The sequence below is a fragment of the Lucilia sericata genome, unplaced genomic scaffold (genome assembly GCF_015586225.1).
Source record: "Lucilia sericata isolate MDLA Ls3-8-SP2 unplaced genomic scaffold, ASM1558622v1 Contig000051F_arrow, whole genome shotgun sequence".
Lineage (NCBI taxonomy): Eukaryota > Metazoa > Arthropoda > Insecta > Diptera > Calliphoridae > Lucilia > Lucilia sericata.
The window spans coordinates 951,599-968,887 of record NW_023994087.1 but is presented as its reverse complement, the minus strand read 5'-3'; the positions used below and the strand labels follow the sequence as shown (position 1 = coordinate 968,887).

At 33.0% G+C, this 17,289-nt stretch overlaps 5 protein-coding genes across 6 annotated transcripts; 4 read left to right on the top strand and 1 right to left on the bottom strand.

The window, feature by feature from the left end:
- Nucleotides 1-63: 63 nt before the first annotated feature.
- On the top strand, nt 64-3,798 carry LOC119615965 (26S proteasome non-ATPase regulatory subunit 1). 2 transcript variants are annotated; one of them, XM_037972038.1, is made up of 4 exons: nt 105-189; nt 259-322; nt 383-1,332; nt 1,412-3,798. In XM_037972038.1, exons 3-4 carry the CDS (start codon nt 396-398, stop codon nt 3,532-3,534), a joined length of 3,060 nt encoding a protein of 1,019 aa, XP_037827966.1. In that variant the 5' UTR covers nt 105-189; nt 259-322; nt 383-395; the 3' UTR covers nt 3,535-3,798. The 2 variants fall into 2 exon arrangements, with proteins under 2 accessions (XP_037827965.1, XP_037827966.1); XM_037972037.1 differs by having other exon boundaries at nt 64-322.
- Nucleotides 3,799-5,603: 1,805 nt separating this feature from the next.
- LOC119615968 (histone RNA hairpin-binding protein) lies at nt 5,604-6,933 on the top strand. The gene is made up of 2 exons (XM_037972041.1): nt 5,604-5,912; nt 5,976-6,933. The coding sequence occupies exons 1-2, from the start codon at nt 5,823-5,825 to the stop codon at nt 6,567-6,569; spliced, it is 684 nt and encodes a 227-aa protein (XP_037827969.1). The 5' UTR covers nt 5,604-5,822; the 3' UTR covers nt 6,570-6,933.
- Nucleotides 6,934-7,262: 329 nt separating this feature from the next.
- Nucleotides 7,263-10,983, bottom strand: LOC119615967. The gene is made up of 3 exons (XM_037972040.1): nt 10,659-10,983; nt 10,314-10,596; nt 7,263-7,725 (listed from the first exon to the last, which is right to left on the bottom strand). Exons 1-3 carry the CDS (start codon nt 10,763-10,765, stop codon nt 7,288-7,290), a joined length of 828 nt encoding a protein of 275 aa, XP_037827968.1. The 5' UTR covers nt 10,766-10,983; the 3' UTR covers nt 7,263-7,287.
- Nucleotides 10,984-11,074: 91 nt separating this feature from the next.
- LOC119615966 (phosphoglycerate mutase 1) lies at nt 11,075-12,373 on the top strand. Its single transcript, XM_037972039.1, has 3 exons — nt 11,075-11,371; nt 11,435-11,932; nt 11,999-12,373. Exons 1-3 carry the CDS (start codon nt 11,131-11,133, stop codon nt 12,163-12,165), a joined length of 906 nt encoding a protein of 301 aa, XP_037827967.1. The 5' UTR covers nt 11,075-11,130; the 3' UTR covers nt 12,166-12,373.
- Nucleotides 12,374-14,409: 2,036 nt separating this feature from the next.
- On the top strand, nt 14,410-16,512 carry LOC119615983 (eukaryotic translation initiation factor 2D). Its single transcript, XM_037972080.1, has 3 exons — nt 14,410-14,881; nt 14,940-15,081; nt 15,149-16,512. The coding sequence occupies exons 1-3, from the start codon at nt 14,537-14,539 to the stop codon at nt 16,486-16,488; spliced, it is 1,827 nt and encodes a 608-aa protein (XP_037828008.1). The 5' UTR covers nt 14,410-14,536; the 3' UTR covers nt 16,489-16,512.
- Nucleotides 16,513-17,289: the final 777 nt, after the last annotated feature.

Below are 17,289 nucleotides of genomic sequence, written 5' to 3'. Positions count from 1 at the left end.
CAGATATCCAAATGACGTTAAATCCTTTTTTTATAATTATATATTGTTTTTTTTTTAAGTGTGCTTTAATGCCATTTAATACAACCCTGTTTTCATTTGACATTTCTCATACCAAACTTCAAAATAACAAAAGTGATTTTGCATTTTCTTAAACTGAAAAAAAAAACAATTTTTGGCATCGTCATTACTGTGGGAAAAAATTTTAAATAAATATAAATATTAAAAAAATATTAATACTTTTCACTTTTCTTTTGTTAGAATCAAGTTAAAAGTTGTGTGAGCAAAAACATAAGAAGCATTGAAAATATAGTAAAATATTGAGGTTAGTTAAAAACTGCAATTTTTTTCTTTTTTTTATTTGACTGGTTTTCTTTTGTTACAGACAACTCCGCAAAATGAGTCTTACTTCCGCTGCCGGTATAATATCGCTGCTCGATGAGCCAATGCCTGATTTGAAGGTGTTCGCTTTGAAGAAGCTAGATCATATAGTCGATGAATTTTGGCCAGAAATTTCCGAGTCTATTGAAAAAATCGAAATGCTGCATGAAGATAGAACTTTTCCAGAAAATAAATTAGCTGGTATGGTAGCTTCGAAAGTTTTCTATCATTTGGGTTCATTCGAAGATGCGCTCACCTATGCCTTAGGAGCTGGCGATTTGTTTGATGTTAATGCTCGGAATGAGTACACAGAAACAATCATTGCCAAATGCATTGATTTTTACATCGCTCAAAGAGTTGCTTTCATTGAGACTCCAAAGGAAGCTAAGCCTGTTGATGCACGCTTGGAAGCAATTGTTAACCGAATGATTCAACGCTGCTTAGATGATGGACAATATCGTCAAGCTTTAGGTATTGCATTGGAAACTAGACGTATGGATATATTTGAGGTTTCAATCATGAAGTCGGACGATGTTAGCGGTATGCTGGCATACGCTTACAACGTGACCATGTCCTTAATACAAAATCGTGGTTTCCGCAATGAAGTATTACGTTGTTTGGTGGGACTTTATCGTGATTTAGGTGTTCCAGATTATGTAAATATGTGTCAGTGTTTAATTTTCTTGGAAGATCCTCTGGCCGTGGCCGAAGTATTAGATAATCTTACAAGATCATCTAAGGAGTCCAATAACTTGATGGCTTATCAAATTGCATTTGATTTATATGAATCCGCAACTCAAGAATTTTTGGGCAACGTCTTGCAGGCACTCAAGGAAACCGCACCCATTCCCACTGCCCTTCCAAGTACTTTCAAACCTCAAGGTACTACCAGCTCCTCAAAAACCGACGAAGAAAAAGCCAAGGATGAAATTGAAAAAACGGAAGAGCCTGAAGGTACTTTTGTCGTGTAAAATATATACGAACTGGAATAAAATATGTATATATATTTTTTTCTTTTCATTTTTACATACAGCCGATGTCAAAGTTGAACGTACCGTCGATTCCTTAAATGACTCTGAGAAAGCCCATCAGAAAAATATTGAAAAACTGATATCTATTCTTTCTGGCGAGGTTACGATTGATTTGCAATTGCAATTTCTTATACGTAGTAACCACGCGGATTTGCAAATTTTACGAGCTACTAAAGAGGCAGTACGAGTATCTATTTGTCACACTGCTACTGTTATTGCCAATGGCTTTATGCACAGTGGCACAACTTCTGATCAATTTTTACGTGATAATCTCGATTGGTTAGCACGCGCAACTAACTGGGCAAAGCTAACGGCGACTGCCTCACTAGGTGTAATACATCGCGGACATGAAAAAGATTCATTGGCCTTAATGCAAAGCTATCTGCCTAAAGAAGCTGGACCTAGCTCTGGTTATTCTGAAGGCGGTGGCCTATATGCTCTAGGTTTAATTCACGCTAATCATGGAGCCAATATCATTGATTATTTATTGCAACAGTTAAAAGATGCACAAAATGAGAATGTTCGTCATGGTGGTTGTTTGGGTCTGGGCTTAGCTGCCATGGGTACCCATCGACAGGATCTCTATGAACAACTGAAATTTAATTTGTATCAAGACGATGCTGTTACGGGCGAAGCTGCTGGTATCGCAATGGGTATGGTTATGTTGGGTTCTAAGAATGCACAAGCTATTGAGGACATGGTTTCATATGCACAAGAAACTCAACATGAAAAAATTTTACGGGGTCTTGCTGTTGGCATTTCACTTACAATGTTTGCACGCTTAGAGGAAGCTGATCCACTAATTACCAGTCTTTCAACTGATAAAGATCCAGTTCTCAGGCGGTCGGGAATGTATACGATTGCGATGGCTTATAATGGAACTGGTAGTAATAAAGCTATTCGAAAACTCTTGCATGTCGCTGTCTCCGATGTCAACGATGATGTGCGTCGTGCAGCTGTAACAGCTATAGGTTTCATACTTTTCCGCACTCCTGAACAATGCCCTTCTGTCGTTAGTCTATTAGCTGAATCGTATAACCCTCATGTTCGTTACGGTGCAGCTATGGCTTTGGGAATAGCATGCGCCGGCACTGGTTTAAGGGATGCTATCGCTTTATTGGAGCCTATGGCAAGATTAGATCCAGTTAATTTTGTACGCCAAGGGGCGTTAATTGCTTCGGCCATGATTTTAATCCAACATACCGATCAGACTTGCTCTAAGACTTCGTTTTTCCGTTCCCTATACGACGAGGTTATTTGTAATAAGCATGAAGATGTAATGGCTAAGTTTGGTGCAATTTTGGCCCAAGGAATAATTGATGCGGGTGGAAGAAATTGCACTCTTTCATTGCAATCGCGTACTGGCCACACCAATTTACAAGCTGTTGTTGGTTCGCTCGTATTCACCCAATACTGGTATTGGTTCCCATTAGCTCATGCCCTATCTTTGGCATTTATACCAACCTGCGTGATTGGCCTCAATTCCGACTTGAAAATGCCCCAAATGAAATTCAAATCGTCCGCCAGACCATCAATGTATGCATATCCGGCACCACTTGAAGAGAAAAAGTCTGAAGAGCGCGAAAAAGTTGCTACAGCTGTTCTTTCCATTGCTGCACGACAAAAACGTCGCGAGACTGCTGATAAGAAAGAAGAAGAAAAGATGGATGTTGATGAGGAAAATAAGGATTCTGCTACTTCAAGCTCCAAAAAAGAGGATGAGAAGACCAAATCTGACGAGAAAATGGACAAGACCGATGACAAACAAAAAAAGAAGGTAGACTTGAAGAAAGACGACGAAAAGGATAAGGACAAACCTGAGTCTTCGTCCGAGAAAGAAAAAGACAAGAAAGACGAGAAAGAAAAACAAGAAAAGGAACCTAAATTTGAAATTCTAGAAAATCCAGCTCGCGTCATGCGCCAGCAACTCAAGGTTTTGAGTGTTGCTGAAAATCAGTCATATGTGCCTCTTAAGGATGTTACAATTGGTGGTATAATTGTCATGCAACACACTGGAAAAACTAAAGAACAAAAATTGGTTGAACCTGTAGCTGCCTATGGCCCCAAGAATGATGATGTCAAAGAGCCTGAACCACCAGAGCCATTTGAATACATTGAAGATTAAATATAAAAAATTCGAAATTTAACAATTTATTACTACTTTTATTAAATTAAAAAAAAAAACCTTTAATAGGTATCAGAAATATTAATGTTTAATAAATAACAATTTGTCGTATTCACAGTAAAATAAAATACATATTCACAATAAACTAAACTTAATAATTGAATCGAAAACAATTATTAATTATTTTTTCGATTTAATTGATAGTGTATTTATTACATCGATTTGTCGAAATCAATCTGATAATATAAATTAAAATTCGTCAAACAAGTGTGTTTTATTTTAGTTCAATAACTAAAAGTTGTTACTAATTCTTAAAATTTTTCATAAAAATATTTCGTCACCTGAAATGCAAAAGGGCGTAACATCACTTCAAAATTTTACAGGAGAGACAAAAAACTAAATAAAATTAAAACTATTATTAATATAACAAGTAAGATAGTATAGTCGGGCGTGGCCGACCATATGATACCCTACACCAGTTAAGAATATTAAATGTGATTTATTTTTCATAATAAAGCATTTATCTTCAATATTCCCTTGTTCCGATACATTTAAGCAATTTATGGATGAAAAACTAATTTTCTGAAAGAGGCTGTATATGGGGGCTAGGGGCAAATATGGACCAAGCCCGATAAAATTTTGTGAATATATTTATATTTACATATTATTTTATTGTACTGAATTTCATCGCGATATTTGTGTTTCTAAGTTAATTTGGGACATTCAAGTAATTTTCTGAAGGGGACTTTGTATGGGAGCTAGGGTCAGATGGGGCCCGAACTTTATGAAATTTGGCAGGGTCATCAAGACTTCTATAAAACTTATTTGTGCCGTATTTTATCGATATATCTGCATATTTAACAAAATTATGAGCTCAGAAGCCCTTTTCGGGGGACCTGTTCTATGGGGGCTAGGTGAAATAATGGACCGATTTTAACCATTTTCAATAGGATTCATCCTTAGGTCAAATAAAACGTGCGTGCCAAATTTCATCCAATTATCTTGAAAATTGCGACTTGTACCTTGCGCACAAGGTTTACATGGACAGCCAGCCAGACGGACGGACGGACATAGCTTAATCGACCCAGAAAACGATTCTAAGCCGATTGGTATACTTTAAGATGGGTCTACGACGAATATTTTTGTAATTTACAAACCAGCACAAATCCAATATACCCTCCCCACTAAAGTGGTGTAGGGTATAAAAATGTCTCTTTCTTCCATGCATTATATTGAAAAAGGAATTTTTGAATTTTTGTTTAAATTTAGTTTTGTTTTGAAACAGTATATTCAATATGGGGTATCATTTGAAAGGGGGCTTAAAGTCGCGTCCAATGATGTGCTAATCCTCATAATTGTCATATTCCAAAAAATCAAATGATACCACATATTGTATATTTTGTTTAAGAAAAACTGTAAAATTTAAAATAACTACAAAGGTCATTTTTTTATCCGGTCCATCTCACTAACGGCCATCAATAACCTTAAGATATTTTGGGACCCATTGTAAAACAAAACAAAGATTTTTTGAAGCTGCATAAAATATTGAATTCAACATGAAAAATCGCATCCCCCATAGGATATTTTCTTGAAAAGTGTACAGCTCACGAACGGACAACACTAAACCCAAAATATTTTCGGTATCATATTACATAACAGCGAATATTTTGAGGGGGGTAACTCAAGCACCATTTTTTGGAGTCGGTCTAATGTACATACATATGTATGTATGTGCTTATACATATGTACCAAAAATTTTTCGTTAGGTTTCAAAAATATTAGTATTAAAGAATTAAGTACAACTATGCAAAAAATAAAAAAATATTAGTTAGTTAGAAAAGAAAAATATCCACTTTAAGGGTATTAAGTATTAAATATACTTACTTTATTTAAAATTTATACTGTTGCTTAATCTGATAATAAAATTGGTTTTCACCACGGAAGAAGACAAGCTGCAAAATAAATGTTTAAATTCACCACAAACAATGTTAAATTTTCGTATCGTCTGTTTTCTATACTCTCTATTCAAAAAGAAAAATAAAATGCGAATGTATGAACAAAATGGAATTGTGAAAAACGCGCGAATTTGGAAGAACAACGAAATGCAATGATACATTGTATTTATTACAATATTAAGTTAGATAGGAAAGAAAGGTCGTACTGGAAAGGTGTTTGCTGTAATTGGGAAGAAATAAGAACGAAATTCACTCAATACATCGATTTAAAATAAAAGTATTTGTGCTATAGTAATTACTATATGAAATACTATTGGTAAATATAAAGTTAGAATGTTGGTTTGTGAACAAATAACAATGTCTGTGGAAAGTAACAATGTTGGCGCAGGCAGCCGTACCTGGGCAGAAGAAGTTGATGCAGATGTAAGTATTAATTATTAAGTTGTAGTTTATTCTTAAAGTAATAATCAAATTGAAATATTACAGTCAAAAGGGGCAATTAATAGCAGTCTATCTGATGCGAATGATTCACGCCGCGACATTTCTTTGGAGTTTTTGGATGGTGTAAATGAGCAAAAATTTGAGAAGCTTGTAAAAGAAGAGAAATTAAAGACACCATTTAAAAGGCGTCATTCACAAACTCCTAGTATTGAAAGCCGTTCGAATAGCCCAAACAGCAGTTGCGGAAGTAGCAGCAATGAAGGTGATAATAGCGGACGCTATTTTAATAGTCGTAAAAACGAAAAGCGTCCTAGACAAAACAGTTTCACTTCATCATCTTCTTCGTCATCTTCATATGCTGAATCCGACCCATCAATTCTTTCCAGACGTCAGAAGCAAATTGATTACGGTAAAAATACTGTGGCTTATGAACGTTACATTGAGACTGTGCCACGTTCAGAAAGAACTCGTGACCATCCCCGCACACCAAATAAATATGGAAAATACAGCAGACGTGCGTTTGATGGTCTTATTAAAATATGGCGTAAGCAGCTGCATTACTATGATCCACCAAATCCAAAGCAATCAAATAAAGAAGCATCTCAGAATAATTCTAGCTCTGATTCGGATTCCGAATAATTATCACCACAATTCTATTTTTATATAATTCTTGAGAAGTCGTCGATACTATCAAAACTGTTCTCTTATTTTTTAGCCTTAAGTACACGATGAGTAAAGCTACTTTATTTTTTGCGTTGTTCAATATATTTAATTGTTGCAAATAACTTGTTAATTTTTACACCACTACTGAATTGATTTATGATAAAGTTATTTTATGCCTCTATTTTTAAAACAATTTATACTTAGTTGAACGTTTAGTATATTATAATGAAATCTTTAAAAATATTTCATTTAACTGAATTCTTGTAAAAATATATACTATAATAATATAAAACGTTAAAGCACAGAAAATGAAATTTAATAAAGCATACATTTCCTTGAATTTCTTGGTTTTGTAAGAAGTTATTTACCTGATCGTATTTCATTATACATACTAAAAAAACAACTTAACATCATACACACATGCTGTTAAGACTGGCTATTTTGTAACTCGTTTTGAAAGAAAATCGAAATACACCTAGGTATATTTTCATGTTGTTAATTTACAGCAACATTAGAACAGAATTGATTTGTAACAACGTCAATTATAGATAAATATTGTTTAAAAATTCTAAATAAAATCACTGTGCTAAAATTTAATTTGGGTTTACGACGTAATGCTACTTATAGATGGTTTCTACTACTTCTAAAATTGACGAAACGGCAATATGATTAGTTTTATTAAAAATCAATGACTTTATTTCTTAATATGCTGTAAAGTATTTAGTATGACATCCAACTTCTGCATCTGTCGTTCTTCCATATGCTCCAAATATCTGTTTATGCGTTGTTCCATTTGTTGGAAACGATCGTCAATGTGCGATTTTAATTCATTTAAAATATCTTCATTTCCTGAATTTTTATCAGTCTTGATTTGGTCAATGTTCATTTTTTGTTTCATAAGCTGATCCAATGTCAACGTATTAGAGTGATTTGCTTTTGTCATAAGTTCTAATAGTTGTTTACACTTTTCTGAAGTTGGACCTGGTTGCTTTGTTGAATTTTGTAACATATTTTGAACGTTCTGAATATTTATGCAAGCAGTATTCGGTAATAAGGTTGTTATGCCATTTGGATTGGGGGCGGTATGTAACATAATGCCAAATATGCAAACTTCACAGAAATCTGTTAAAAACTGTAAAATAAAAAAAAAAAAATAAATAATATGTACATATCGTCACTTGAAACGCAAACGGCCCTAACTAACCAAAAATTCAATTTATAGATTTTATTGTTGATTATAATGTATTGCATCAAAAAATTGGACTCCTCCGAAAAAAATTAGGGATTTCATTGACAAAAAAGAAAAGGCCCTATCTACAAAAACATTTAAATATTAAAGGTAAAAAGTCCAACTTATCAATTTTTATATACGCTATTATAATAACTGATAGGTTTCACTATTAAACAATGTTTATTTACTGCAAATAAATCACGATGATAGAAACAAACTTTTCAATTTCAATAGTTTTTTGCTTCTCCTGTAAAATTTTAAAAATGTTTGCATTTTAGGTGACGATATGCAGGTATTTATGTATACTAGACCGACTCACAAAAAAAGTCATACGATTTTGCCCAAAATATTTGTGTTACAAAAATTGACAATTTATGATAAATGTTTTTTAATGAAAAAACCTAACAATTTCATATTTTTTTAAGAATATGGCAATTAAAGTATGGTTATTTATGATTAATGCACCATTGGGTGCGGCTTCAGAAATCCAATATTGATTCAAAAAAATATTTTGGATAACATCATAAAACTAAGCAAGGTACATATGTATGTACATGTACATATACAGTGTCTCTCATAATTATTCGAATTTGGGTAAACTATAAAAAGAAACCAAATTTAATAATATATTTTGTGTGCAAAATAAATAAATTAATTTGTTATATTGTCTAGATAGTCCTTATGTTTGATATCACGCTTTTTAAAACTTGAAAAATTTGCATTGACTTAAATTAATTGTGCTTTTTTAAAAAAAGTCCATGAAATTGCCTCACAAAAGTATACGAATTTTTCCTGTATTTCATATTTGATCATATTAAACGCAACACAAATTTTAGAATCGAATGGTTTTTATGCGTAATATTGTTTTAAGGGGTTACTATCCACGGAAAGGGTATATTTTTGGACCATTTGGTCCACAATTTTGGGGAATTTGTACCCTCTTTTCATGTAATATCATTAAAATGGCGATTTTTGGCCATAATTGTAAATTTGTATCCTTTTTTCCAGAGATAAAACAAAAATTTGATATTGGGACTTAAAAGACCCCTTGGGGTATCTAAAAATAATATTTTTGTTACAAGAATCTGTATTTAAACGTTCCAAGATAAATTATTCGGATCATTCTTCTGTCGCTAATTCAATATATTGGAACTTAAGTCCATTTTTATAATACTAGGATCAACTATTTTCGGGGAAAGTTTTCTGGTATGTATTCTTTTAGATATCAGCTTTTATACATTTTAAGTTTTCAATGTGTTGTGGAAGTGTACAACTCCAAAACATACCTCGAAGAAGCACCATTCAAAATAGTAAAATCATTATTTTTATATACCAATGGCCTCCATGCTGCATGGCACGATATCATTATGATCACATCAAAAATGTTGATATGTGTTTAAATATTATTTACTATGATCAAATTAAAACCAAAATTTAGAACTTACAGTGTTATTGTAACGGGCAACATAAGCGTGAAAGTTACGAGTAGTAAAAACTGAAATCTACTATATAGGATGACGTTTTGTTAAGGCATGATTTGGGGTTGTATACCGCTATAATATATTGAAAATTTAAAATACATTAGTGCCAATATGTACATGAATATACACTAGACAACTTTGTCGGAAAATATGGTCCCTAGAGGTACGAAAAGGGACTTATGATCCAGATAATTCAATTAGAAACTGAAAAACGATACCAAAAATACATCTTGGAACGATTAAGTACGGACCCTTTAACAAAAAATATTATTTTTAGATATCCTATGGGTTCTATTACATTCCAATATTAAATTTTGGTTTTATCTCTGGAAAAAGGGTGAAAACATTACAAATATAGCCAAAAATCGCCATTTTAATGATATTACATGAAAAGAGGGTACAAATCCCCCAAAATTGTGGACCAAATGGGTCAAAAATATATCCATGCGGTTGATAGTAACCCCTTAAAACAATATTAAGCATAAAACCATGCGATTCTAAAATTTGTGTATCGTATAATATGATCAAATACGAAATACAGGAAAAATTCGCATACTTTTGTGAGGCAATTTCATGGACTTTTTTTAAAAAAGCACAATTAATTTAAGTCAAGGCAAATTTTTCAAGTTTTAAAAAGCGTGATATCAAACATAAGGACTATCTAGACAATATAACAAATTAATTTATTTATTTTCCACACAAAATATATTATTAAATTTGGTTTCTTTTCATAGTTTACCTAAATTCGAATACTTATGAGAGACACTGTACATTTTGAGGGGTGTAACAAAAACACAACTTTGCTTTCCGTACAGTGTGAGTCGGTGTAATACAATAGAGCCATAATTAAAAAATATATTTATTTCGTATAGTTATTATTTGGTTATTTAGTACTTGAAATTATTTATAATAGCCAATAAAACATAATATGTATTATAGATACTACTAAACAAAGCAATTCCCATCTAACCAACATCCATTTTTTAAATTTACTTAAATTAATATTACCTTCAGTGTTAAATAGGTCACCCCAGATTTTTCAACTTCAACATCATATCGATAACTTTTAAATTGATCATCTGAATCATCCACAACAACTCCATAAATTGTTTCCAAATATTCTTTTACGGGATCTAGGAAAACTTCAACCTTGGGTACATTACATACAAAAGAAGCAGCCTGAATCTTATATTGTGGAAATATTTCTACATCTAGTTCACAGTTTTCTGAAGAATCGCCTTTGCTTAAAAGTATAGACTTTTCTTCGTCTACCAAAACATCCAATGATGGTCTAAATGTTTATGATTAGATACATATACATAATCATATGATAAAAATATGATAAATATTTACCTTGCAAAAAAGTCCGGGTCTGCTGCCTGTATTTGGGCGGCCTGAGAAAATGGGCATCCTCCAATCTGGGACCAATTGCTTGAGATCTTAACTGTTGAATTGTCCATATTTTTTATGTTTTATACTGTTCTTTAACTTTTAACAAAGGATATGAATTCCTTTGGAAATTTCCTTTGGAAATATTCTTGAAAAATTTAATTTTTGATTAATAGAAATATTAAGGTACTTTTAAGTTACATTAAAATTTGACATAAAAAAATAAAACATTTAAAATCAGTTTGTTTATTGCATTATTTTGATTTGAAATATTCGTGAGGGTAGAAAGGGGATTTTTGACATTTCTTTTTGCATTAATTTCTAGCAAACTGTCAACATAAAACAACTTTTGAAAAGGAGCACTTATTGACGGTGCTGCCAAATTGAAACAAAACTATTGCAATTGATTAGAAAAGTTTTAAATGACCTTGTGAACATGATTAAGGTCAAAGCAGGCATTACTTTAGCTCAATTGTCGGTGGGGATTGTCGCGAGAGGTACTGCTGCTTTGTTAGCTACTGGTCCTTGTATTCAAATTTCTCGTAATTATTCAAAAAACTGCTCCAAAATAATGGCTGCTGGTAAATACAAGATTGTCATGGTACGCCATGGTGAATCCGAGTGGAATTTAAAAAATCAGTTCTGTGGCTGGTTTGATGCCGAACTAAGTGAAAACGGTAAGTGGAATAAGAAGAATTAGCTTTTGATTATAAAATATATAATTTTATTTGCAAATGTAGGAAAGAAAGAAGCTGAAGCCGCTGGCGAAGCTGTTAAAGCTGCTGGTTTGAAATTTGATGTCGCTCATACTTCTGTTTTAACTCGTGCCCAGTGCACATTAAATGCCATCCTTACTAAAATTGGTCAAACAGACATTCCTGTATGTAAAACCTGGCGCTTAAATGAACGTCACTATGGTGGTTTGACAGGCTTAAATAAAGCCGAAACTGCCGCCAAGTACGGCGAAGATCAAGTCAAAATCTGGCGCCGTAGCTTCGACACTCCCCCACCACCAATGGAACCAGGTCACCCCTATTACGACAATATCGTAAAGGATCCTCGCTATGCCACTGAACCCAAAAAGGAAGAATTCCCCATGTTTGAATCTTTGAAACTTACCATTGAACGTACCCTTCCCTATTGGAATGATGTCATTATTCCCCAAATGAAAGAAGGCAAACGCATTTTGATTGCTGCCCACGGTAACAGCTTGCGTGGTATCGTTAAGCACTTGGATAGTAAGTCATCTTAATATAAGTTGATAAACTTTGTGGATATTTAAAGTTTTATGTTAATTTTTATAGACTTGTCTGAAGATGCTATCATGGGATTGAACTTGCCCACAGGCATTCCCTTTGTTTATGAATTGGATGAGAATTTCAAACCAGTCGTTTCTATGAAATTCTTGGGAGACGAAGAAACCGTTAAAAAGGCAATTGAAGCAGTTGCTGCACAAGGCAAAGCCAAGTAAACTACGGGGCATTTAATTAAATTGGATAATCTTACATAGAAAAATTGTAATCAGCACATAATAGCAAATTTACTTTTCATGAAATCTATATTCTTCATATGCATAATTAGGTGTTACATATTTATTATTTTGCCATGAAATGTTGCTACTGTATTAGTCGGTTATATTGAAATTACATGAAAAAAATAAATGTTTTAAATGAAACTTACTAAAGCAATTTTTATGGAATATGCGTAGATATTTAATCTAAAATAATTGTGTACAATAAATGTTTTTATGGAATATGCGTAGATATTTAATCTAAAATAATTGTGTACATGTACATATATAAAAGGCGATATTTATAAATTGATTTTAGATCGATATGTTATATTCAACCTGAAGATATCTGATCATACCCCTGGCCATATCAAAATGTTTTTGAAATGTTCCTTTCCTTATGTTAAAATTAGAAACTTAATTTCACTTTATCATAGGTAAAATTTAATTTGACTATCTTCTTCTTCTGATTTATTCGATTTATTTATATTTTCAAGGTCTATTCGTTATTGTAATCGAATTATACCTAGAGTCAGCAACTCTACTAATTGGCCCTTTAGTTAGATTATCCCATTTACGGTCGCTGTGCCAATTTGGGAACACTTAATTTTTAAGGCTGTATTAAAAAAAGGTTAACTCTGGTTTATTTATTTTTGCATTATTGAGTAGAGGAAAGTGCTCAGAATAAATATTAAATCAAACAATTTAACTAAATTCATTGTTATTGTTGTAATAATCTATTAAACTTCAGTGGCCAAAAATATACTAAAAACATGTTATAAAATAAATTTGTTGTAATTTTTTAGACAAAGTATGCCAGTTATTAATTTGAAACAAACGGTCTAAAAATAATCTGATAACATAGCAAGGCCCGTGTCTGCCATTTCACTCTGTTTCTAGTTTCTGTGACGGCTCTAAGCCGTTAAAAAACGCGAGCTACATAAAAACGGAAATTCCCTCTAATGTCCTAATTATTAATATTTTTTAGCATTTTTTTTACGTTTCTGCTTTTTTGCATTGTTGAAAATAAATATACCTTGAAGTTTCAAAAATTTAACGTGTACTTTTTGATTGGCTGTAAATGGGTTATGTGGGCTTTACAATTATCTTCCCATTGGTTTGAGAACGTTTGATTTTTCTGTGGCAAATTTTTAAGTACAAGCTCTTTAGTTTTTTTAATTTATTGCTTTTTATACATAACGTACCTGAAACGTAAACAGCCCTAACTAACTAATTTCATCAAAACAAACGTTCACACAAAAAATTGGACTTCTCGAAACTAAATTAAGGATTTTATTGACAAAAAACAGAAGACCCTATATACAAAAACATTTAAATATATAAGGTAAAAGGTCCAATTTATCCATTTTTATATATATACGCCATTGTCAACTACCATAACAAATGTTAGTTTTCACTATTAAACAATTTGTTTGTTGAATAAAAATATATCGCGCTGATAGAAACAAACTTTTCAATGTAAATAGTGTTTTGCTTCTCCTGTAAAATTTTTAAAATGTTAGATAGGGCCGTTTGCGTTTTAGGTGACGATATGTTTATAATGAAAAAATAGTTGCTAACTTTTTTGTATGTAAATTCCCTTAAAGGAAAGTTAAGTTATTGAAGTAAATCGTGTAATAAACTTTAAAGAAAAACAATAATCCTGACAATTTACTATTCCATGTATTTGATTTATGCGTTTGTTTCGTTTGGCAAATTGATAAACGACGCTTGAAGTCGTATCCATGATTCAATATTGATTTATTTATCTTGAAACAAACCGAGTCTAATTGAAAGTGTACACAAATATTGAATTAAAGTATTCTTCCCACATGTTTGTATCCGTTATTTATACACAATTCATCTGTGCCGTCATTCCTTCAACAGTTTATCCTTTATCCGCTGTTTGACTGTGTGGTGTTACGGTTATATATTAGGTATTATTGGCAACACTGGTGTACTATGCAAAAAAGTCATATGGATATGTATGGGAAATTAAAAGAGTGCACTGAATAGAAGGTGGCATCATTAGCCCTAGCCCAGCTGATCATTGTTTACAATTTCTTAAGCGACATTGCCACACATCAAATTTGTTGACTCAAATGTAAGTTTTTTAATTGTGTCAGTGAAAAAACTCACATGTATATATTCGGTGTGAGTTTTTTTAATAACACAATCAAAAAACTTACCGTTTGAGTCAAACAAATTTGATGTGTGGCCGTGTCGCTTTATACATAGACTTGTATAAAGGCTTGAATCGAGCGGTTGTCAAACTACATAGAAAAAATTGACAATCGTGCGTTTGCTCTCAGGTGCTGTTACCTTATTAAGTATGCCATGTGAAATTAACTATGGTTGGCAACTTGTAAAACGTAAAATAAAGACAACGAAAATTTTTATTTTACTAGTTTTGGAGAAAATGTTTTTAAAACCATATAAAGTTAAAAGTAATGCCCCACTTAAGAGTTCCGACGTTAAGAAACTTAAACAACGGATTCAAAGAGAATTTCCCAACACAAATCCAGACCTTTTGATTGCTCCCAAATCAAGTGTTAATGTTCTCAAATTGGTGACACATGGGGATTTTCAGACAAATGTATATTGCGCGGATAAAATGCCAATGTTTTTTGAAAATGAAGAAAATAAATTGGTGCCCACGATATATAGTCTGTGGCAGGTACAAAATTGGTTGACTTTAAAAGCAAACGGAATTGTAATGACCTCTATATTGACAGGTTACAGATCTGCTGCCGTACTTCACAACTCATGCTGGAGTACTACCCAAATTGAATAATGGAGCTGACCTAATGCTACCCGGAGTAATACCGCAAGGTACAGGCATGAATATATATGGCCACTACAAAAAAGGACAATTGGGTTAAGTTTAATGAGGAATAATATTGATAATTTATTTTATTTACAATATTACATTTATTCCTTGTAGTTGGCGTTAATTTGACCTCTAATAAATCTGCGGTAGGTGTTGGGTATTTACCGAGATCGAGTGACGATTTGTACATGTGTGGCGGTCATGGTGTAGCTGTAAAGATGCTTCATTTGTTTGGAGATAAATTGTGGGCTCATGAGCCATCTTTGGCCCAACAGGTTCCGCAATTTAAAAGTGCAAAGTTAACAGATGATGACTTTCCAGCTTTAGGATCTAAACAGGCAAATAAAAAATCAAACGATTCAAGTGCTGCTCAAGAAAATATACGGGAAAAGATAGAAAATCCTAATATTCAAGCAGAAGCTGAAACACCTATTTCCGAATTGGAGATAAACGAAAATTTTGACAATATTATTGACGATAAGGAAATGGGCAATGCCGAAGGAGAAAACATTGAAAACACTCCGGAAATTGTACTGAAAAACGCATTCCTTTCAGCACTTAAAAATCATGGGAAAAACTTGCAATTGCCTCTATTGACAAGTAATTTCTTTCGCCTTTATGTTGTGCCTGAATCACAGGAAGCGTTGGATTTAAAAAGGACCAAATATAAGAAACTATCAAATTTCTTGAACGAAATGATCGATCAAGGATTTATAGTGGTAAGAGAAGAAACTAAGGGTGTTGATAAAATTACTTCCATTGACTTTGAGCACCCGGAGTTGGTAAATTTTATAACTGATTATAAGAAACCAACTTCGGCGGATGGCTCTTCTGAAAATCCTCTATTTCACTCGGAGCTGACTGAACTATATATAGTTACTGATATTACTGCTCCTTTCTTCACTAAACTGAATTACAAACGAGGTGGTGGAATACCAGCATCACAAATAAAAAAGGTCATAAGGGAGTATGTTAACAAGCAGAATTTACCCATCTCGAAAGATCCCAAAGACGAGGAAAAGTCTTATATTTTAGATGACTGTCTTGAGAAAATTTGCAATGCTAAAACAGCTCCACTAAGTAGAATTACTAATGCCGTGATATCTCAAATGGATCATTCATACCAGATGTGCACTGCGAAAGATGTAAAGGGTAACAAACCAATGATACAAATGTCATTAGCCACCAGATCAGGCAACAAAAAAGTTACTTTGGTCAGCAATATTGAATCATACGGAATAATTCTGTCAGAATTTATAAAGCTTTGTAAGCAAGGCGCAGCTGCAAGCACAACAATTGTAACATTGCCAAATCAGAATCGCGAAATGTTGCAAATACAAGGCAATCAAGTTCGTTTTGTGTACACTCTCCTAACCGAAACTTATAAGATTCCACCAAAATGTATTTTAGGATTAGAACTGGCTAAAGATGGCAAAAAGCACAAGAAAAAATAAATGTTAACTTGTTATAAACTTTTACATATTGTTTTTTTTTAGTAGAACGGCGTAACAAAGTTGATGTTTTATTGTAGGAATGATAATCAGAGATACAAGCCGAGACGGCTCAAATCGGCTGCGGCTGGCCGCCGGTAATATTTTGCAAGCCGCGCCGCCGCCGACTTCTTTCGGATCAAAAGCTAAGCCGGCTAAAACGTAGCCGCTGACAAAGATTAGAATCGCACATGTATTTCAGAACATAATTTCACCAATTTGAACGGAGTTGCCACTATTTTAAATTCTTATGGCAAATTGAAAAGAGTTGCCACACAATATTGTGCTAATATTAAAATAGTGAAAACTACTATAAATGTCCATTTTCTGCAGAAAAAAACTTATATAGAGACAGGTTTCTATGTAACAGACTATTATACGAAGATTTTTCAATATAATAAACCTTATAAGGTCAATTTCTAAAGAAAAAGTTAAATTAAGCCGACAATTTAGCCGCCGCTGATATTTTCTGTAATAAGCCGCCGCCGCCGACCCAAAATGGTTGCGCCGCCGCCGCCGATCATTTCGCATCGGCTTGTATCTCTGATGATAATAACCAATAATTATTTTATGAATACGAAGTAAGAAAGCGATAAAAATAACAGTTCGTTAATATAAAACTTTTTTACAAAACCTGATATATAAAGTAGGTAATAAATACCTACATATATGAAAGAAAGGGTCCGATTTTTTTAGGTGACTATTGAGGTGACCGCAAAAAGTCGATGTTGGTTTCTTGTTCGTCTTAACCCCATGAAATGATTC

Excerpts from the sequence above, each read along its gene's own strand:
- LOC119615965 (XM_037972037.1), top strand. The coding sequence starts at position 396 with ATGAGTCTTACTTCCGCTGCCGGTATAATATCGCTGCTCGATGAGCCA. Across the intron at positions 1,333-1,411 it reads AAAAACGGAAGAGCCTGAAG|CCGATGTCAAAGTTGAACGT; the intron begins GTACTTTTGTCG and ends TTTTACATACAG.
- LOC119615968 (XM_037972041.1), top strand. The coding sequence starts at position 5,823 with ATGTTGGTTTGTGAACAAATAACAATGTCTGTGGAAAGTAACAATGTT. Across the intron at positions 5,913-5,975 it reads CAGAAGAAGTTGATGCAGAT|TCAAAAGGGGCAATTAATAG; the intron begins GTAAGTATTAAT and ends GAAATATTACAG.
- LOC119615967 (XM_037972040.1), bottom strand. The coding sequence starts at position 10,765 with ATGGACAATTCAACAGTTAAGATCTCAAGCAATTGGTCCCAGATTGGA. Across the intron at positions 10,597-10,658 it reads GACCCGGACTTTTTTGCAAG|ACCATCATTGGATGTTTTGG; the intron begins GTAAATATTTAT and ends ATAAACATTTAG. Across the intron at positions 7,726-10,313 it reads TGACCTATTTAACACTGAAG|TTTTTAACAGATTTCTGTGA; the intron begins GTAATATTAATT and ends TTTATTTTACAG.
- LOC119615966 (XM_037972039.1), top strand. The coding sequence starts at position 11,131 with ATGATTAAGGTCAAAGCAGGCATTACTTTAGCTCAATTGTCGGTGGGG. Across the intron at positions 11,372-11,434 it reads TGCCGAACTAAGTGAAAACG|GAAAGAAAGAAGCTGAAGCC; the intron begins GTAAGTGGAATA and ends TTGCAAATGTAG. Across the intron at positions 11,933-11,998 it reads TATCGTTAAGCACTTGGATA|ACTTGTCTGAAGATGCTATC; the intron begins GTAAGTCATCTT and ends TAATTTTTATAG.
- LOC119615983 (XM_037972080.1), top strand. The coding sequence starts at position 14,537 with ATGCCATGTGAAATTAACTATGGTTGGCAACTTGTAAAACGTAAAATA. Across the intron at positions 14,882-14,939 it reads CGATATATAGTCTGTGGCAG|GTTACAGATCTGCTGCCGTA; the intron begins GTACAAAATTGG and ends CTATATTGACAG. Across the intron at positions 15,082-15,148 it reads CTACAAAAAAGGACAATTGG|TTGGCGTTAATTTGACCTCT; the intron begins GTTAAGTTTAAT and ends TATTCCTTGTAG.